We start from the raw sequence: 14,521 nt of genomic DNA, 5'->3' as shown, positions 1-14,521 counted from the left end.
GCAACCCTGAACATACACGCTTTCTCTGATTACCACAGACCTGCAACCCTGAACATACACGCTTTCTCTGATTACCACAGACCTGCAACCCTGAACATACACGCTTTCTCTGATTACCACAGACCTGCAACCCTGAACATACACGCTTTCTCTGATTACCACAGACCTGCAACCCTGAACATACACGCTTTCTCTGATTACCACAGACCTGCAACCCTGAACATACACGCTTTCTCTGATTACCACAGACCTGCAACCCTGAACATACACGCTTTCTCTGATTACCACAGACCTGCAACCCTGAACATACACGCTTTCTCTGATTACCACAGACCTGCAACCCTGAACATACACGCTTTCTCTGATTACCACAGACCTGCAACCCTGAACATACACGCTTTCTCTGATTACCACAGACCTGCAACCCTGAACATACACGCTTTCTCTGATTACCACAGACCTGCAACCCTGAACATACACGCTTTCTCTGATTACCACAGACCTGCAACCCTGAACATACACGCTTTCTCTGATTACCACAGACCTGCAACCCTGAACATACACGCTTTCTCTGATTACCACAGACCTGCAACCCTGAACATACACGCTTTCTCTGATTACCACAGACCTGCAACCCTGAACATACACGCTTTCTCTGATTACCACAGACCTGCAACCCTGAACATACACGCTTTCTCTGATTACCACAGACCTGCAACCCTGAACATACACGCTTTCTCTGATTACCACAGACCTGCAACCCTGAACATACACGCTTTCTCTGATTACCACAGACCTGCAACCCTGAACATACACGCTTTCTCTGATTACCACAGACCTGCAACCCTGAACATACACGCTTTCTCTGATTACCACAGACCTGCAACCCTGAACATACACGCTTTCTCTGATTACCACAGACCTGCAACCCTGAACATACACGCTTTCTCTGATTACCACAGACCTGCAACCCTGAACATACACGCTTTCTCTGATTACCACAGACCTGCAACCCTGAACATACACGCTTTCTCTGATTACCACAGACCTGCAACCCTGAACATACACGCTTTCTCTGATTACCACAGACCTGCAACCCTGAACATACACGCTTTCTCTGATTACCACAGACCTGCAACCCTGAACATACACGCTTTCTCTGATTACCACAGACCTGCAACCCTGAACATACACGCTTTCTCTGATTACCACAGACCTGCAACCCTGAACATACACGCTTTCTCTGATTACCACAGACCTGCAACCCTGAACATACACGCTTTCTCTGATTACCACAGACCTGCAACCCTGAACATACACGCTTTCTCTGATTACCACAGACCTGCAACCCTGAACATACACGCTTTCTCTGATTACCACAGACCTGCAACCCTGAACATACACGCTTTCTCTGATTACCACAGACCTGCAACCCTGAACATACACGCTTTCTCTGATTTCCACAGACCTGCAACCCTGAACATACACGCTTTCTCTGATTACCACAGACCTGCAACCCTGAACATACACGCTTTCTCTGATTACCACAGACCTGCAACCCTGAACATACACGCTTTCTCTGATTACCACAGACCTGCAACCCTGAACATACACGCTTTCTCTGATTACCACAGACCTGCAACCCTGAACATACACGCTTTCTCTGATTACCACAGACCTGCAACCCTGAACATACACGCTTTCTCTGATTACCACAGACCTGCAACCCTGAACATACACGCTTTCTCTGATTACCACAGACCTGCAACCCTGAACATACACGCTTTCTCTGATTACCACAGACCTGCAACCCTGAACATACACGCTTTCTCTGATTACCACAGACCTGCAACCCTGAACATACACGCTTTCTCTGATTACCACAGACCTGCAACCCTGAACATACACGCTTTCTCTGATTACCACAGACCTGCAACCCTGAACATACACGCTTTCTCTGATTACCACAGACCTGCAACCCTGAACATACACGCTTTCTCTGATTTCCACAGACCTGCAACCCTGAACATACACGCTTTCTCTGATTACCACAGACCTGCAACCCTGAACATACACGCTTTCTCTGATTACCACAGACCTGCAACCCTGAACATACACGCTTTCTCTGATTACCACAGACCTGCAACCCTGAACATACACGCTTTCTCTGATTACCACAGACCTGCAACCCTGAACATACACGCTTTCTCTGATTACCACAGACCTGCAACCCTGAACATACACGCTTTCTCTGATTACCACAGACCTGCAACCCTGAACATACACGCTTTCTCTGATTTCCACAGACCTGCAACCCTGAACATACACGCTTTCTCTGATTACCACAGACCTGCAACCCTGAACATACACGCTTTCTCTGATTACCACAGACCTGCAACCCTGAACATACACGCTTTCTCTGATTACCACAGACCTGCAACCCTGAACATACACGCTTTCTCTGATTACCACAGACCTGCAACCCTGAACATACACGCTTTCTCTGATTACCACAGACCTGCAACCCTGAACATACACGCTTTCTCTGATTACCACAGACCTGCAACCCTGAACATACACACTTTCTCTGATTACCACAGACCTGCAACCCTGAACATACACGCTTTCTCTGATTACCACAGACCTGCAACCCTGAACATACACGCTTTCTCTGATTACCACAGACCTGCAACCCTGAACATACACGCTTTCTCTGATTACCACAGACCTGCAACCCTGAACATACACGCTTTCTCTGATTACCACAGACCTGCAACCCTGAACATACACGCTTTCTCTGATTACCACAGACCTGCAACCCTGAACATACACGCTTTCTCTGATTACCACAGACCTGCAACCCTGAACATACACGCTTTCTCTGATTACCACAGACCTGCAACCCTGAACATACACGCTTTCTCTGATTACCACAGACCTGCAACCCTGAACATACACGCTTTCTCTGATTACCACAGACCTGCAACCCTGAACATACACGCTTTCTCTGATTACCACAGACCTGCAACCCTGAACATACACGCTTTCTCTGATTACCACAGACCTGCAACCCTGAACATACACGCTTTCTCTGATTACCACAGACCTGCAACCCTGAACATACACGCTTTCTCTGATTACCACAGACCTGCAACCCTGAACATACACGCTTTCTCTGATTACCACAGACCTGCAACCCTGAACATACACGCTTTCTCTGATTACCACAGACCTGCAACCCTGAACATACACGCTTTCTCTGATTACCACAGACCTGCAACCCTGAACATACACGCTTTCTCTGATTACCACAGACCTGCAACCCTGAACATACACGCTTTCTCTGATTACCACAGACCTGCAACCCTGAACATACACGCTTTCTCTGATTACCACAGACCTGCAACCCTGAACATACACGCTTTCTCTGATTACCACAGACCTGCAACCCTGAACATACACGCTTTCTCTGATTTCCACAGACCTGCAACCCTGAACATACACGCTTTCTCTGATTACCACAGACCTGCAACCCTGAACATACACGCTTTCTCTGATTACCACAGACCTGCAACCCTGAACATACACGCTTTCTCTGATTACCACAGACCTGCAACCCTGAACATACACGCTTTCTCTGATTACCACAGACCTGCAACCCTGAACATACACGCTTTCTCTGATTACCACAGACCTGCAACCCTGAACATACACGCTTTCTCTGATTACCACAGACCTGCAACCCTGAACATACACGCTTTCTCTGATTACATAAGAAGATATGTATTGTTCCAGTAACCTCGGTAACCTAAAAGGTTAAATAAATACTGTTACATTAGTGTAATTACAGTCTTACAAAAGTAATATTGAATTGTGTTTGGTTGTCAACGCAACCAAATATCAACAATTTGAAGGAGATGTATCTTCTGATTGGATAGTTCCATCTGAGCCACTGGCTTAATCCCATTCGTTATCTTTCATTTTTGGTTGAGCTGAAGACATGAATCTATCTTGTCAACAAGTTGTTATGGCTATTTACCATTATGCAAAAGTATCAACTTTTGAAGGAGATGTATCTCCTGCTTGGATAGCTCCATCTGTGGCACGGAGACTGGCTTTAATTTGTCTACAAATTAATCATTTATATGTTGGATTCACGTCTCCATTTAAGACAGACATCTATGTTAAAACTTCATCGGGATAGGGGGTAGTGTTTCCACTTTGAACAAATTGCGTGCCCAAACGGAATTTCCTCCTACTCTGTCCGAGAAGGTAATACATGCATATTATTATTACTATTGTATAGAAAAAACTCTGAAGTTTCTAAAACTGTTTGAATTATTTCTGTAAGTATAACAGAACTCATTTGGCAGACAAAAACCTGAGAAGAGGTCAAAACAGGAAATGAGAACTCGATTATTCAAATTAGTGTCAAATGAGACCCCTTCTAGATATGAAAGAACCGACACTTCCTAGGGCTTCCACTAGATGTCACCGTCTTTAGATTTTAGTTATATGATTCTACTATAAAGGAGGGGCTCATAGGAGGTATTTTAGTGAGTGGACGTCAGAAATCTCAGTCTGGTTTTGCGCGCGAGGGAGAGAGAGTGCTCTCGTTCCAATGCTCTTTCTTCAGACAATGAAATTCTCCGGTTGGATCCTTATTGATGATTAATGTAAAACACATACTAAATATGGATTGCAAACATCATTTGACCTGTTTCTACGACCTGTGACGGAACTTTTTGATTTTTTGTCTGGAGGGATTGTTCGTGCGTCATGAAAATGGATTCCTGGGCTGAACATGCTGACAACAAGTGACTAAATGATGGGCTTTATGGAACGTCATTTATTGTCGATCTGGGAATCCTGGGAGTGCCTTCTGATGAAGTTATTCGAAGGTAAGTGCATATTTATTGTGTTTTTGTAGCTTTTGTTGACGCCAAAATGGCGACTATTTCTTTGGCTGGATTGTGCTCTAAACGCCATTCTCAGATTAATCTTTTTCCGTAAAGTTTATTTTGAAATCTGACACAGCGGTTGCATAGAGGATAAGTTTATCTTTAATTATGTGAATAACACTTGCATCTTTTATCAATGTTTATTATGAGTATTTCTGCAAAATCACCAGATGTTTTGGAATCAAAACATTACTGCACGTAACGCGCCAATGTAAACTGAGATTTTTTTAATATATATATATGCACATTATCGAACAAAACATAAATGTATTGTGTAACATGATGTTATATGAATCATCTGATGAAGATTTTCAAAGGTTAGTGATTAATTCTATCTCTATTTGGGGGTTTTGTGAAAGCTACCTGTGCTGTGAAAGAAATGTCTGTGCTTTTTTGGATTTGGTGGTGAGCTAACATAAATATACGTGGTGTTTTCACTGTAAAACATTTGAAAAATCGGACATGTTGGCTGGATTCACAAGATGTTTATCTTTCATTTGCTGTATTGGACTTGTTAATGTGTGAAAGTTAAATATTTAAAAAAAATATTTTTGAATTTCCCGCGCTGCCTTTTCAGTGGAATGTGGGGGGGTTCCGCTAGCGGAACGTGTGTCCTAGACAGGTTTAAAGAATAGGACTAAATCAAATCGCACTTCAAATACAGTTTCTTTTTGGTTGAGATGGAGACGTGAATCCAACATATAAATTATTTAACTAGGCAAGTCAGTTAAGAATAAATTCTTATTTACAATGACAGCCTACCAGGGAACAGTGGGTTATCTGCCTTGTTTGACAGATTTGTACTTTGTCAGCTCAGGGATTTGATCTAGCAACCTTTTGTTTACAGGCCCAACACTCTAACCACTAGGCTACCTGTCACCCATATTTGTAGATTGCATTTGAAATCAACCAAAGTTGAAAAGGCCTATATTATATGTATTGTCTACTTTTAGTTGAATCCTGAGCTGAATTTAAACAATAGCTGTTGATGTTTTCCCAAATGCTATATAGGCCTAAATAGCATCATTGATGATTACCAAAAGTATGTGGACACCTGCTAGTCGAACATCTCATTCCAAAGTCATGGGCGTTAATATGGAGTTGGTCCCCCCTTTGTTGCAAAACCAGCCTCCACTCTTCTGGGAAGGCTTTCCACTAGATGTTGGAACATTGTTGCAGGGACTTGCTTCCATTCAGCCACAAGAGCATTAGTGAGATTAGGCACTGATTTTGGGCGATTAGGCCTGGCTCCCAGTCGGCATTCCAATTTATTCCAAAGCTGTTCGATGGGATTGAGGTCTCTTTACAGGCCAGTCAAGTTCTCGCTTTGTGCACAGGGGCATTGTCATGCTGAAACAGGAAAGGGCCTTCCCCAAACTGTTGCTACAAAGTTGGAAGCACAGAATTGTCTAGAATGTCATTCAAATCAAATGTATTTATTAAGCCCTTCTTACATCAGCTGATATCTCAAAGTGTTGTACAGAAACCCAGCCTAAAACCCCAAACAGCAAGCAATGCAGGTGTAGAAGTGTGTATGTAGCATTGTATGCTGTAGTGTTAAGATTTCCCTACACTGGAACCAAGGGGTTTAGCCCGAACATGAAAAACAGCCCCAGACCATTATTCCTCCTCCACCAAACTTTACAGTTGGCACTATGCATTGGGGCAGGTAGCGTTCTCCTGGCATCCACCAAACCCAGATTAATCCGTTGGACTGCCAGATGGTGAAGCGTGATTCATCACTCCAGAGAACGCGTTTCCACTGCTCCTGAGTCCAATGGCGGAGAGCTTTACACCACTCCAGCCGACGCTTGGCATTGCGCATGATGATCTTAGGCTTGTGTGTGGCTGCTCGGCCATGGAAACCCATTTCATGAAGCTCCCGACGAACAGTTCTTGTGCTGAAGTTGCTTCTAGAGGTAGTTTGGAACTCGGTAGTGAGTGTTTCAACCGAGGACAGACGATTTTTACACGCTACGCACTTCAGAACTCGCGGTCCCGTTCTGTGAGCTTGTGTGTCGCCTACCGTTTCGTAGCTGAGCCGTTGTTGCTCCTAGACATTTCCACTTCACAATAACAGCACTTCCAGTTGACCGGGGGCAGCTCTAGCAGGCAGACATATCACAAACTGACCTTGTTGGAAAGGTGGCATCCTATGACGGTGCCACGTTGAAAGTCTAAGCTCTTCAGTACTGGCCATTCAATGTTTGTCTATGGAGATTGCATGGCTGTGTGCTCGATTTTATACACCTGTCGGTAACGGATGTGGCTGAAATAGAATCCACTCATTTAAAGGGGTATCCACATACTTGTGTATATATCGTGTATAATTTATAAAGCATGGCTACGTTTAATTTGCTCTGTACCCCTTGTAATGACTTTGATAGTGACAGTAACGTCTATTAAGTGGAGATTTTTCAACAATCATTCTCACGATAGCACATTGGTGATAAATATCAGAGCTTGGCTGGCCTTGGTAAAAACCCTGGATGGGACAGCGAAGGGATAGCTGTGGATAGATCAACTCTCCAGTAGGAGGTGCTGTAGATAGATCAAATCTCCAGTAGGAGTGGATATTATGTTAAAGTTCTGACGTCAAAGGTACAAATTCAACATATTTTATACAAGGTTTGTTTATGTTAAACATTGGTTACCAAGGTGACATAATCCTGTGGGTGAAATTTTACCCTCAAAACATCAGTTTAAATGTATGACTTTTTTCATATGCGATGTATTTTTCCACATAGATTCCACGTCACAATACGTCGACAAAAGCAATGTTGAAAACGTTTTTCTGTTTGATTCGATAACGTTGATTTAGCCAGTTTGTGCCCAGTTTGATCTCTCCTATCCATTGAGCTGGGCAGCACACCTGTTGTGGTGAGCTGTGTTTTCTTGTCGCCCTCTATTGGAGATGAACCAGTAGTTTTGATTACGTGACATACAGATCATTAAAACAATGACATCACGAAGTCCAACATGCCCAAGTTGTGCGTTGTTAATTCAAAACGGAATAGCCTAGTACAATGTCGAGTGGCTTCTATAGACGCGAGATAACGTGATGGTTTGGGATTGGAAAAAGGTGCAGAAATGTCAACGCGTGTCAGGGTTTGGAGCTCCCATAGCTTACATACGTTGTTTATATATATTCCAGTATTGAACCGCCAGTCATTTCTTGAGAATAAGGGGAATGACAGTCTCATTGAATATATATATATATATATAGGCCTGAATAAAGCCTATTTTTAACAATAAAACAAACTGAATTTAATCAACTCACCAACTCCGATTTTCTCCTCCTCCGTCGGGGTCCACATGATCCTGGTGAAATTCCCGGTAAATCAAGCCCGGTTCTGCCGTTATCATGGAAAAAGGACCACGAAAAGTTGTTTAAACCGCTCAGATCCACGGAAATATATCACTGCAAATAAAAGAAAACCAAAGTGGAATGTGCGTTCATATTTCGACTCTCAAACGAAGCATTTTCTCTTCCGGTCCTTAGTGCATCTTCTTGCTGTCTGTCATACAACAACGTTCACTCAGTCTATCGCAATCAGTGCTAGGTTATTATCCTATCCGTAGCCTAAGCCCTGGCTGAGGCTGCCTCGTCACTTCTGTGTGAATCCCTTCTACCAACTCTATCAATGCAGCCGCAGCATCTCGCGCCGTCCACTGCCAGAAGCCAGAATGGAGAAAGCTGTTATTTATTTATTTCGACCACCGCACAGCACAGCAGTCTCGTCTTCTGTCTGAATACCGCTGTCTGTCAGTCACAAACTCGTTTTGAGTCGGATGAATTCATAAAACAAGCTTTAAAATGATCATATGTCGCTATGGAATAGCAAATCGACCATTTCAAGACCCCCGAGAGTGAATGTCGCAACAGCACGGAGAGAGAGAGAGATGTCCAGTTGTTTACGATGAAACTGGAGAGTGTGTGAACGGGATACTCAAATAGCATGCAGTCACCGCTGCGCCATCTTTAGGCTCTCCAAGTGCTAGCACATCACGCAAATAGTCTGTCTATCCTTCGATGGGACACAGATGGGGCAGAGAGTCAGTTGTTTGGTTTGGGATGTGTTATATCGGGTTATTTTTGGCAGTTTCTCTCTCTCTCTCTCTCTCTCTGGTGGTGTGTGTCTCGCTATGTGTGTTTGTGTGTGTGTGAAAGAGAGATTGAGGTGTCAGCTGATGCTCCCCAAGGTGACATCTTTACAAATTAGTCCCTATGTCTTCTTAGACCCCCCCCCCTCTTCTCTTCTCTTCACACATACACACACACACACACACACACACACACACACACACACACACACACACACACACACACACACACACACACACACACACAGCGAGACACACAGACACAGACAGACACAGACACACACATACACATACACACACAGAGACACAGACACAGAGACACAGACACAGACACACACATACACACACACACACACAGACACACACATACACATACACACACACACACACACACACACACACACACACACAGTTAGAAAGCAACAGTGCGTGGGAAAAGTGAAACAGCTAAATCAATCAAAGTGGAACTAAATGGTTACTGAGAAGGTGTTTCTTAGTACATGATGAACAAGGGCCTTGAGAAGACAAGCTCTATTGGCCAAGCCCTGTCTAAAATGGCACCCTATTGGCCAAGCCCTGTCTAAAATGGCACCCTATTGGCCAAGCCCTGTCTAAAATGGCACCCTATTGGCCAAGCCCTGTCTAAAATGGCACCCTATTGGCCAAGCCCTGTCTAAAATGGCAACCTATTGGCCAAGCCCTGTCTAAAATGACAACCTATTGGCCAAGCCCTGTCTAAAATGGCACCCTATTGGCCAAGCCCTGTCTAAAATGACAACCTATTGGCCAAGCCCTGTCTAAAATGGCACCCTATTGGCCAAGCCCTGTCTAAAATGGCAACCTATTGGCCAAGCCCTGTCTAAAATGACAACCTATTGGCCAAGCCCTGTCTAAAATGACAACCTATTGGCCAAGCCCTGTCTAAAATGACAACCTATTGGCCAAGCTCTGTCTAAAATGGCAACCTATTGGCCAAGCCCTGTCTAAAATGACAACCTATTGGCCAAGCCCTGTCTAAAATGACAACCTATTGGCCAAGCTCTGTCTAAAATGGCAACCTATTGGCCAAGCCCTGTCTAAAATGACAACCTATTGGCCAAGCCCTGTCTAAAATGGCACCCTATTGGCCAAGCCCTGTCTAAAATGGCAACCTATTGGCCAAGCCCTGTCTAAAATGACAACCTATTGGCCAAGCCCTGTCTAAAATGACAACCTATTGGCCAAGCCCTGTCTAAAATGACAACCTATTGGCCAAGCTCTGTCTAAAATGGCAACCTATTGGCCAAGCCCTGTCTAAAATGACAACCTATTGGCCAAGCCCTGTCTAAAATGACAACCTATTGGCCAAGCTCTGTCTAAAATGACAACCTATTGGCCAAGCCCTGTCTAAAATGACAACCTATTGGCCAAGCCCTGTCTAAAATGGCAACCTATTGGCCAAGCCCTGTCTAAAATGACAACCTATTGGCCAAGCCCTGTCTAAAATGGCAACCTATTGGCCAAGCTCTGTCTAAAATGACAACCTATTGTCCAAGCTCTGTCTAAAATGACAACCTATTGGCCAAGCTCTGTCTAAAATGGCAACCTATTTATAACTTTATAACAGACTTTATAACAGACTTTATAACAGACCACTTGCTCTCAAATCGACTTACAGTCACGGGTACAAAATGTTACGCATTTCATGGTCCTGTGAAACGAACCCACTATCCTGGCATTGCAAGCAGTATGCTCTACCAACTTAGCTACAGAGGGCCACTGACTTACAGAGAGCCACTGACTTACAGAGAGACACAGAGTTACAGAGGACCACAGAGTTACAGAGGACCACAGAGTTACAGAGGACCAAAGAGTTACAGAGGACCAAAGAGTTACAGAGGACCAAAGAGTTACAGAGGACCACAGAGTTACAGAGGACCACAGAGTTACAGAGGACCACAGAGTTACAGAGTTACAGAGGACCACAGAGTTACAGAGGACCACAGAGTTACAGAGGACCACAGAGTTACAGAGGACCACAGAGTTACAGAGGACCACAGAGTTACAGAGTTACAGAGGACCAAAGAGTTACAGAGGACCACAGAGTTACAGAGGACCACAGAGTTACAGAGGACCACAGAGTTACAGAGGACCACTGAGTTACAGAGGACCACAGAGTTACAGAGGACCACAGAGTTACAGAGGCCCACAGAGTTACAGAGGACCACTGAGTTACAGAGGACCAAAGAGTTACAGAGGACCACAGAGTTACAGAGTTACAGAGTTACAGAGGACCACAGAGTTACAGAGGACCACTGAGTTACAGAGGACCACAGAGTTACAGAGGACCACAGAGTTACAGAGGACCAAAGAGTTACAGAGGACCACAGAGTTACAGAGTTACAGAGGACCACAGAGTTACAGAGGACCACAGAGTTACAGAGGACCACAGAGTTACAGAGTTACAGAGTTACAGAGGACCACAGAGTTACAGAGGACCACTGAGTTACAGAGGACCACAGAGTTACAGAGGACCAAAGAGTTACAGAGGACCACAGAGTTACAGAGTTACAGAGGACCACATAGTTACAGAGGACCACAGAGTTACAGAGGACCACTGAGTTACAGAGTTACAGAGTTACAGAGGACCACAGAGTTACAGAGTACAGAGGACCACAGAGTTACAGAGGACCACAGAGTTACAGAGGACCACTGAGTTACAGAGTTACAGAGTTACAGAGGACCACAGAGTTACAGAGGACCACTGAGTTACAGAGGACCACTGAGTTACAGAGGACCGCTGAGTTACAGAGGACCAAAGAGTTACAGAGGACCACAGAGTTACAGAGTTACAGAGGACCACAGAGTTACAGAGGACCACAGAGTTACAGAGGACCACTGAGTTACAGAGGACCACAGAGTTACAGAGTTACAGAGGACCACAGAGTTACAGAGTTACAGAGGACCACAGAGTTACAGAGGACCACTGAGTTACAGAGTTACAGAGGACCACAGAGTTACAGAGGACCACAGAGTTACAGAGGACCACTGAGTTACAGAGGACCACAGAGTTAGAGGACCACAGAGTTAGAGGACCACAGAGTTACAGAGGACCATGATAATAAGGCTTATAATAGCCTCAAGTTATGTCTATGTATCAACATTTAGCCTGTATTTCATCAGGATCAGTATGAGATAATAACACATTGTAAGGGATTCATAAATGCTCATGACAAGTGTTACAATGCGTTATAACCAACCTTAACAGCATTGCCACCTAGTGAGGAATCCCAACAGAGCGTGATGATGATGGTATCATCTCCATATGGTCTCAGATCTCAGCTACAGATTAGCCTAGTGAGGAGACAGGCAGGTTAAAATTAGCACACTAATCTGAAGGGAGACACTTACACACACACACGCACACACACACACACACACACACACACACACACACACAATGAGACACAAAGAGCGAGAAAGAGAGAAAGAGCGAGCGGGCGAGAGACAGACAGACAGACAGACAGACAGACAGACAGACAGACAGACAGACAGACAGACAGACAGACAGACAGACAGACAGACAGACAGACAGACACAGACAGACAGACTGTGCCCTTGCTGACTCCAGTGGTTGACTTTGATCCTGGTGAAGGGATCCACAATCAGGGGAGAGGTGAGAATGGGTGGCAGAGCGAATACACACACACATACATTTCCCTCCTTGGGTAAATTTACCATCGTCCATGTTTTGAGAAAGTAAGATGACAATACCACAAATTGTATTAAAAAATAACAATATTTGACAATACTACACAGTGCATTCGGAAAGTATTCAGACCCCTTGACTCTTTTCCACATTTTGTTACGTTACAGCTTTATTCTAAAATTGATCAAATTGTTTTTTTCTACACACAATAACCCAGAATGATGAAGCAAAAACAGGTTCTTAATTATTTTTGCAAATTTATTACGAAGAAATAACTGAAATAACACATTTACGTTAGAATTCAGAACCTTTACTCAGTACTTTGTTGAAGCACCTTTGGCAGCGATTACAGCCTCAAGTCTTCTTGGGTATGACACAACAAGCTTGGCACACCTGTATTTGGGGAGTTTATCCCATTCTTCTCTGCAGATCCTCTCAAACTCTGTCAAGTTGGATGGGGAGCGTAGCTGCACAGATTATTTTCAGGTCTCTCCAGAGATGTTTGATCAGGTTCAAGTCCGGGCTCTGGCTGGGCCACTCAAGGACATCCAGAGACTGCCACGAAGTCACTCCTGCGTTGTCTTGGCTGTGTGCTTAGGGTTGTTGTCCTGTTGGAAGGTGAACCTTCACCCCAGTCTGAGGTCTTGAGCGCTCTGGAGCAGGTTTTAATCAAGGATCTCTCTTTACTTTGCTCCCTTCATCTTTCCTGACTAGTCTCCCAGTACCTGCCGCTGAGAAACATCCCCATACTATGATACTGCCACCACCATGCTTCACCGTAGGGATGGTGCCAGGTTTCCTCCAGACGTGAGGCTTGGCATTCAGGCCAAAGAGTTCAATCTTGGTTTCATCAGACCAGAGAATCTTATTTCTCACAGGCTGTCATTTGCCTTTTACTGAGGACTGGCTTCGGTCTGGCTACTCTACCATAAAGGCCCGATTGGTGGAGTGCTGCAGAGATGGTTGTCCTTCTGGAAGGTTCTCCCATCTCCACAGAGGAACGTGTAGATAATGTTGAGGTCTACTTCCCTTGTGACTGTTGAGTTCTACTTCCCTTGTGACTGTTGAGTTCTACTTTCTTGTTACTATTGAGTTCTACTTTGTTGTCACTATTGAGTTCTACGTTCTTGTCACCGTTGAGTTCTACTTTCCTTGTGACTGTTGCGTTCTACTTCCCTTGTCACTATTGAGTTCTACTTCCCTTGTCAATGTTGAGTTCTACTTCCCTTGTCACTGTTGAGTTCTATTTCCCTTGTCATTGTTGAGTTCTACTTCCCTTGTCACTGTTGAGTTCTACTTCCCTTGTCATTGCTGAGTTCTACTTCCCTTGTGACTGTTGAGTTCTACTTCCCTTGTCACTGTTGAGTTCTACTTCCCTTGTGACTGTTGAGTTCTACTTCCCTTGTCACTGTTGAGTTCTAGTTTCTTGTCAATGTTGAGTTCTACTTCCCTTGTGACTGTTGAGTTTGTTGTGACGTTGTATTAGTTAGCAGTGACGACTGCTGCTCATCGAATGATTAATGGTTTATAATTGCGTGATTAAAAGAATCAGGCAATTATTAACTCATTAACCTGGTGCACCATGGGATAATTTGTTTTATTGAGTTTCTATTTCCCAAATTAACTCAAAGAATATCAGAATATCGATTTTACAACAGTCGCTAATTAATCAATTTCCTCTACAGTCTCATTCTGAACGTTGCATAATCCGGGAATCTGCACAAACCCGAGTCCCCCATTTTCCACACAACGTACAATGTATAAACAT

General features: G+C 44.2%; 1 protein-coding gene across 5 annotated transcripts in view; it reads right to left on the bottom strand.

Annotated features, from left to right (window-relative positions):
* dock3 (dedicator of cytokinesis 3) overlaps window positions 1-8,844 on the bottom strand; it is a 414,918-nt gene extending 406,074 nt beyond the window's left edge. For 3 of the 5 annotated variants that reach the window (XM_071336838.1, XM_071336835.1, XM_071336836.1), the window contains exon 1: window positions 8,242-8,843. In XM_071336838.1, coding sequence (XP_071192939.1) covers window positions 8,242-8,278 — 37 coding nt within the window. In that variant the 5' untranslated portion in view covers window positions 8,279-8,843. Of the gene's footprint in view, window positions 1-8,241 lie in introns of all 5 variants that reach the window. The other 2 variants (XM_071336834.1, XM_071336839.1) reach the window with 2 other exon arrangements.
* Window positions 8,845-14,521: the final 5,677 nt, after the last annotated feature.

Source organism: Salvelinus alpinus, chromosome 12 (genome assembly GCF_045679555.1).
Source record: "Salvelinus alpinus chromosome 12, SLU_Salpinus.1, whole genome shotgun sequence".
Classification (NCBI taxonomy): domain Eukaryota; kingdom Metazoa; phylum Chordata; class Actinopteri; order Salmoniformes; family Salmonidae; genus Salvelinus; species Salvelinus alpinus.
Note: the sequence above shows the minus strand (reverse complement) of the source record. Positions and strands in the feature narration are given on the sequence as shown.